At 44.9% G+C, this 7,841-nt stretch overlaps 1 protein-coding gene across 3 annotated transcripts in view; it reads right to left on the bottom strand.

Annotated features, from left to right (window-relative positions):
• Rpp14 (ribonuclease P/MRP subunit p14) overlaps window positions 1-6,370 on the bottom strand; it is an 11,008-nt gene extending 4,638 nt beyond the window's left edge. Inside the window, exons 1-3 of one of the 3 annotated variants that reach the window (XM_031344256.1) lie at window positions 6,176-6,370; window positions 2,642-2,729; window positions 2,439-2,523 (exon numbers count right to left, since the gene is read on the bottom strand). In XM_031344256.1, the coding sequence (XP_031200116.1) occupies window positions 2,439-2,523; window positions 2,642-2,712 (156 nt within the window). In that variant the 5' untranslated portion in view covers window positions 2,713-2,729; window positions 6,176-6,370. Of the gene's footprint in view, window positions 1-2,438; window positions 2,524-2,641; window positions 2,730-5,960; window positions 6,144-6,175 lie in introns of those variants that run through there. The other 2 variants (XM_031344266.1, XM_031344277.1) reach the window with 2 other exon arrangements.
• Between the last annotated feature and the right edge of the window lie 1,471 nt (window positions 6,371-7,841).

Genomic DNA, 7,841 nt, shown 5'->3' with positions numbered 1-7,841 from the left:
TTGCAATGATTGTAAAAGCCTCATGTCATTTTTTGAGAAATACACTCAGACCTTACACCACTCGTGTCAAGTCTATTTGTCAAAGACGAATCCCGTGCACACCTGGCCAGAACCCATCGTGCCGCGGAACAAGGGACCCCGTAAGAAATCCCAGTCCGTGGCAATCTAGAGTTGGCCTTTTCCATTTGGCTTAATTTTCTAGAGCTGTCTAGCATTGTCCTTTTCTCTGATGATTATATTCCATGATACGAATATACAATCACTGAACAATCCATCCATTAAAAAACAAACGTGGTTTTCAGCTTCTGGTTATTATACGACTATCGCAAACACTGGTGTGCAGGATTCCTTGTTTTCTTTCAAGATTTATTTTGATGGATATAGCATTTTGCCTACATGTATATCTGTGCACTGTGCGCATGCCTGGTGCCTGAGGAAGCCAGAAGAGAACAGATCCTATAGTAGTAGAGCTGCAAGATAGTTATGTACCATTATGTGAGTGTTGGGAACTGAACCCAGGTGCTCTGCAATTACTGGGACCTCTCCAGGCCAAGTATAGATTTTTGGTTTAAATTATTTTTTATTACATTTACTTATTGTATGCATGTGCACTGATGTGCATATGGAAGTCAGAGGACAACTTGAAGAAATCAGTTATTTTCTTCTACCATATGGGTTCCAGGGATCAAATTTAGGTCATCAGGCTTGATGGCAACACTTTTACCTGCTAAGCCATCTCACCTGTCCATGTGTATAGGCTCTCATGCTAATGCAAATTTTCAGTTTTCTAGGGTAAATACCTAGTAGTGTTATTGCTGAACCGTATGGTAGGTACATAATTACTTTAATGTAGCAGCTGGTACACATTACTCTAGTATCTAATATTTTCATATTTTACACTCTCTCTAGTGAAATATCTGTGAATTTATTACTTTATTTGGACTGTTTGTTTCCTTATGACTGGGGCTCCTTAGTGTGTGATGGGGTCTTGCTACACATAACCTTGATCATCCAACTTCAGCCTGCCTAGTGCTGTGATTACAGGTGCAAATCGTTATACCCAACACTATTGGGTTCTGAGAATTCTAATATCCTAGATATTACTTCTTTGTCAGACATATAGTTTTCAAATATTTTCCCCAACCTATATATCTCATCTTTCCATCTTCTTACACAGTCTTACACATATTGTACCTATCAATATATTTGATAACGTCCATGGAAAACTTGAACAGAATAAATCAGTCAGGGGAGTTGCTGACAGTGAACCCTATCTGTGTTCTTCCCCTCCATTTCCACAGTCCCACTTCTGCTAGGTGAATGCTAGCACAGAGCTGCTCCAGGTGCCGGTCTGTGACAGACTGAGAAGCACAGCAGAATGCCAGCCAGCAGCACTAAGCAGAGTCAGCTTCTGCTCACACTCTCTCAGACCTTTCTATTACTTTAAGGTTTATTTACCTTCATGTCCGTGTCTTCCCCACATATAGGTGTGCCGCTGCACATGTATGGAGGTCTGTTTGCCCACCTGCATATTATGTGTGCCTGTGCCACTGCGTGCGTGTGTGTGTGGAGGTGAGAAGAAACTCTCAAGAGCCGCTTCTCTCCTTCTACCATGCGGCTTCCGGGGACTGAACTCAGGACATCCTGCTGTCCCTCGCACTGTTCTAGAAAGAGGCGTCCTCACTGACACATGCTGGTGTTCATGGAAGCCCTTCACCCTTTCAAAGGTGGGCAATGATGTCTCCTGGTTACCAGTCGAGACTATAGCTTGATAACACTGTTCAAGGACAAGCCAGTGTCTAACCAGTTTCTTGTCAAATACAGGATATACTAGAATAACCTATAGAATTCATTATTTCTGAAAGCTGGCTTCTGCAATTTCTAGTACAGCTTTAAAAATATATATATTTCTGTATTTCTTTTTTGTTTTGTTTTTTTGTTTTTTGTTTTTTTTTTTTTTTTTTTTTTATATTTTGAGGCAGGGTTTCTCTGTGTAGCCCTGGTGGAACTCATCCTGTAGACCAGGCTAGCCTTGAACTCAGAAATCCGCCTGCCTCTGCCTCCTAAATGCTGGGATTAAAGGCGTGCGCCACCACCGCCAGGCTATTTCTGTATTTCTTACAAGCTGCTCTTTATAGACCGGAAGTGATGTTGCAAGCCTTTAATCCTAGGGCTTTGGAGGCAGAGGAAGGTGGCTCTGGGATTTGATGTTAGTCTAGTTTACAGAGCACATTCCAGACAATCTGGGTCATACAGAGGACCGGGTTTCAAGTAAATGAATAAAAATGTTCATTCTTTCTATCTTTCTTTTTTTTTGTAACAGGTATAACCAGGCCTGAGGTAGGACATAATTCCACTAGTGAGTTATACCCTCAGTCTCTTTTCTCAAATTTTGTATAAAAACCTTAAGGATGTCAATCTGCCAAGCGGTTCCATACCTCCCCAAACAGGTCTTTCAGGGCTGAAACAAGCAGCTGTTTGAACTGCGCTACATTCAGTCCAACTCCGTGTTCTTGAAACTCTCTGTAAAAAATATTAAGAAGAGAAAATATCACAGTAAATGCCATGCTTTTCAGATTCATTAAAAAAAAAAATCAAACAAAAATAGGTTATATAAAACAGAACACATGACGGAACTTACAGGCAGACTTTCATGTAGTGATACTCCGAGGGGCTCTTGTAAACTACTCTTTCATATGCAGTAGCTGGCATCTTCCAACATGGGGTACCTACAGGAGTCAAGAGAGCTTGTAACTATCAGGTATACAGTGTTATTAATAGTAGTATTGTGCCAGGCAGTGGTGGTACACGCCTTTAATCCCAAGCACTTGGGAGGCGGAGGCAGAGGCAGGCGGATTTCTGAGTTCGAGGCCAACCTGGTCTACAGGGTGAGTTCCAGGACAGCTGGGGATACACAGAGAAACCCTGGCTCGAAAACAACAACAACAAAATAGTAGTATTGCATTTTCTATGTTGGGACTCTATATGCAAGAAGCCTATGATGTAGCCCTTTAGCCTTGGACCTGAACTGTAAGCCAAAACTTAGTTGTTTATAATTTACTAGTCTGTGGTGTTCTTACTGGCAACAGAAGACATACAAACACAGGCAGCAATATTATTGCTCTTTCCAAGTAATGATGGGGGCTTGGGTACCCAGCTACATAGCACAGGCTGGCTTTTTACTTGATTTTTCCACTTCATCCTCCAGTGCTGGGATTATGGGTGTGTACAGGGCACTCCACACTCAATGCCATTTCAAACAGATCTGGACTCTCAAGTGCTGATCCCTCTTAGAAAATCTCTTTCCTTGAGGCCACTCAGACCTCGCCCTCCCCACCTCCTAGCTCTCGTTCCTATTTCAATGTCTCAGGGAGGCTTTCTCACACTTGTTCTACAGATATTTATTATGTAATGTCTTGTCATTGGGTCCAAGAGACTGGGGGCTCTCTACTTCTTACCCAAAGTCACGCTGTTATGAAACATTTCAAGAACCTCTCTGGGTCAGACCCAATTCCAAGCACTCTTAAATGATGACAGCCAGAAAAAGGAAGTTGTAAGCAAGATGCTTCATCTCTTTTCTGGGTCCAGCAGGGCATGTGCTCAACAAAACACTTGCCACATCCGTGACTGAGGTGAGTGGTGGTGTAGGCCTGGATGCCCAGTGCATCTAGGTGGTTTCAGGACAGCAGCCACAGCTACCTGATGCTCCTATGTCCGCAACCAGTCTCTACTAGAACCTTGTTCACTTCAGTCAGCCACCACCTGACTGACACGTGTCAGGCGCTTTAGGCCTTGCTAACTTCCTAGCTGAGGCATGCTGCCAAAGGCCAAGTTAAGTGGTTTAAGCCTGAGACTCAGGATACTAAAACTAAGGAGCAGTCTGAAGGTAGATGGTGGTAATGGTCACACGACAATGAGTGTGGCAAAATAAATAAATGACACGCTGTCTATTTTTTCTTTGTTTTGGCTTTGTTTCTTGGTGTAGTTCCGGCTGTCCTGAAACTCACTCTGTAGCTCAGGCCGACCTCGAACTCAAGAGATCCACAGCCTCTGATTTCCGAGTGCTGGGATTAAAGGTGTGAACCATCACTGTCTGGCATATATATATTAATATATAATATGAATTCATATATAATATATATAATACATATATAAACATAAGTATTTCTATTATATACTGAAGGTTGCTTAGGGCTGGAGAGGCGGCTCAGCTGTTAAGAGCACTTGCTGCTCTTATATTATATACTGAAGGCTGCTTAGGGCTGGAGAGGCGGCTCAGCTGTTAAGAGCACTTGCTGCCCTTGTACAGAAGCTGGGTTGATTTCCTAGTAGCCACAGGGTGGCCGACATCAGTTTGTACTCTAGTTCCAGAGGATCCAACACTCTCTTTTGTTCTTCCTGAGCACTGTAGCAACATGGTACAGAGGCACAATACAGGCAAAACACTCATACACGTTAAATAAAGTAACCTTAAAAAAATGACTTAATCACTCATGCGTAGGCTTGAGTTCTCAGAGTAAGACAGTACTGCCCCCTGCAGGCTGTACAGAGATAGAGGTGCCCTAGGTCCAGGCACCATCTCAACAGGTTCAGCACTGCTGGTGTCTTTTACTGACTGTGGGAATGTTCACCAACATCTTATTAGCAAGAGCTTGGGCTTTCTGCCCTCTCTCTAATCTACACAGCTGCCACTGCGGGTGTTAAGCCACGTCACAAACACTGTAATGCTCCAGAGTAATGCTCTTCTGGGCATGGCTCTGATCTCCTTCCTGTTCAGTCATTCCTCCGTGGCCTCAGTTCTGTCCTCTGTGAATCAAAAATAAGGACGTGGCGGCTCCTGGTCTGGCTAAGGAGAACGTTTACTGTAGATATGAGGGAGAGCACAGCCAGAGGTATCTGGAAGGGTCCAGACTGAATCTGCCCAACAGAACAGACTGGGCCATGAGAAGAGCAAGAGAGAAGAGGGACCAAGAGTGTGCAGGATCAAGAGACCCACCAGGAGGCTGCATATTGCATAATCAAAATGGCTGAATTACATAGGAAAGAGAAGCTGAAGGAAGCTCAGGAGCTGGAGAGGTTTAGGGCAAGGGGAGGGGTGTGTCAGCCAAGACCACTCCAACAGGAACTTTTGAGTATGGACTGAGAGAACCTAGAGGCTAGCATAGACCTCCATATACTAACAGGCACCACAGACACAGGTTAACGGAGAAGCAATATGTCCTTTGCCAGAAATAAGACTCCTTTTAGCAATTAGGAACTATCTTCTTAATTCCCTGAAGGAATCCCAACCTTTGTCTAAATGCCAGACTTTAAGGAAATGATTTATTTACTTATTTAGGTTTTATTTCTCTGTGCAACGGAGCCCTGGAACTCAAGATATCCGCCTGCCTCTGCTTCCTGGGCACTGGGATTAAAGGTGTGTTGAAAACAATTTCTTGAGACCCAACACTCTGGGCTTCCTCCTCTTGGCCTTGGCTACTGCTACTCGTTTCTTCGAAAGCCACAATCGCCTCCAGGTAGGCGATTCTCTAGCCTCTTTCATCTTGCTCAATGTGTCCCACCGCCCATCTCATCTATTATGGTACCAAACCCTTCTTGCCCAGTTCTTTTTTTTTTTTTTTTTTGATTTTTCGAGACAGGGTTTATCTGTATAGCCCTGGCTGTCCTGGAACTCACTCTGTAGACCAGGCTGGCCTCGAACCCAGAAATCCGCCTGCCTCTGCCTCCCAAGTGCTGGGATTAAAGGCGTGCGCCACCGCCCGGCTGTCTTGCCCAGTTCTTGCAAGTCTTACTCCCGTTCCGCTTCCCAATGTCTGCACTCCGAAACAGAGATGTTTCATTCCCTAGTGCTTCTCACCGACTCAAACGAGTGTCTTGAACATCTGGAGCCACAAAATACAACTAAAGCAACCATTTAAAAAGCCGATCCCCTACTGCTGAAGAATAAGATTGTTTCTAACCTTGCTCTATTAACAACCGCTATTGACTTAGCGCCCACGTCGAAGCTAACGAGCCCAGCAAAACGGCCGGATCAGCCCTCCCGGTCACCTTCTGTATCCGGGACCTCACCCGTGCGGTACAGAGCCCGGCGGTGGCTCTCAGACTGACACGACAAGAGAGAAGAACCTGAAGCCCGCCACACTCCCACCCGTTCTCCCGCGTCGCGCATGCGCACCTGCCGTGCGCGGTTAAGCCGTCCCGGCGCAGGACAAAGCGGCTCACTGGAATAGCCGCGTCCCTGACTCTTGTACGCTGCTAGAACTCAGCATGGGTCGGCGTTCTCACGCAGCAGCCCAAGTTTAGACCTGGAAAACTGGTGTATTTACATTCGCACCGTCCTACACACGCACACAGGACGTGACGTCACCGCGCGGCGTCGGTCGCCGAACTATTGTGTAATCCTCTGGGGGGGGGGAGGCTGAGGACGAGCAAGTTCTGCGCCCTCTAGCGCCCACTCCCGGCGTCAGGCACTTTTCATAGTCATTTATTTATTTCTACATTTATGCTCAACAGGTTATATCAAACATCTCCTCTCCTGGATTCTTCTTCTTTCTTCCTTTTTTCATTCTTTCTTTCTTTTTTCTTGCAGAGCCAGGGATCAAGACCACAACCTCATCTATGCTAAGTAAGTCCTCTACCACCAAGCTAAATCTGAGCCTTGTCATCTCTGGAACATCTGTGTCAGGCACTAAAGACAAGATTGCCTCTGTCAATGTCTCTTTGTAGCTCCTAACATACACTAGAGGCTCTGTTTTGACATGGAAAAATCCAGCTGCTCCTATTTCCAAATATAAGTTATTCCACTTCCGCATCTAGTCACCAAGTACTTGTTCAGAATTTGTTATGCATTAGAGACTATTCTGAGTGCTGGCAACTCAGGAGAATAGGAGATGGTCCTTGTATTCATGTGACATACCGTGTATATTTAACAGTTATAATATCAACTAATATTTACATTTGGGCCAGGCACTGGGCAGAAGATTTCACATGAGTTATCTAATGGAACCCTCAAGCAACCCTGAGGCAGCTATTATTGCACCTATTTTACCTAAGGGGAACTGAAGCACAGAAAGAGACTAAATTGTTTGCCTTTGATGGTTACCAGTGTTATTACAGATGATCTGTTTTGGCCAAATGTGATGGTTTGTATATGCTTGGCCCAGGGAGTGGCACTATTAGAAGGTGTTGTCCTGTTGGAGTAAGTGTGGCCTTGTTGGATTAGGTGTGTCACTGTGGGCATGAGCTTTAAGATCCTCATCCTAGTTTCCTGAATGCCAATCTTCTGCTAGAAGCCTTCAGATGAAGATGTAGAACTCTCAGCTCAGCCTGGATGCTGCCATGCTCCCCACCTTGATGATAATGGACTGAACCTCTGAACCTGTAAGCCAGCCCCAATTAAATGTTGTCCTTTATAAAAGTTGCCTTGGTCATGGTGTCTTTTCACAGCAGTGAAACCCTAACTAAAACAACCAGTGATGTCCAGACTAGTCCAGATGTACCATCTTAACCCAACTGCCTTCTGAAGTAGTCTCTGAGTATGGGAATTTGCATGATGGCTCACCATATTGCAGTCCTTGGCACCAGTGGTCACACAGCTTGCATTTATTAAAAAGATGAGTGTTGATTTGGCCTGAGTTGGACATGGTAGTGATGGTAACAGTATGCCTTGCACAACCAAACCTGTGCCCAGGCCAACTGGGGCCTTTTCTGTAATTGGGAAAAGAACCTGATATTTGTTGTTCTCTAAAGCTCTCATTCCTGCCTTGGCCATGGTCTGGAGTCACGTGACCTCTGCTTCCTCTGCTTCCCGCCCAGAGGAAACAGGGCTTGTTGGGGAATAA

This window comes from Mastomys coucha, unplaced genomic scaffold, assembly GCF_008632895.1.
Source record: "Mastomys coucha isolate ucsf_1 unplaced genomic scaffold, UCSF_Mcou_1 pScaffold10, whole genome shotgun sequence".
Classification (NCBI taxonomy): Eukaryota; Metazoa; Chordata; class Mammalia; order Rodentia; family Muridae; genus Mastomys; species Mastomys coucha.
This window is presented reverse-complemented; position numbering and strand designations above follow the sequence as displayed.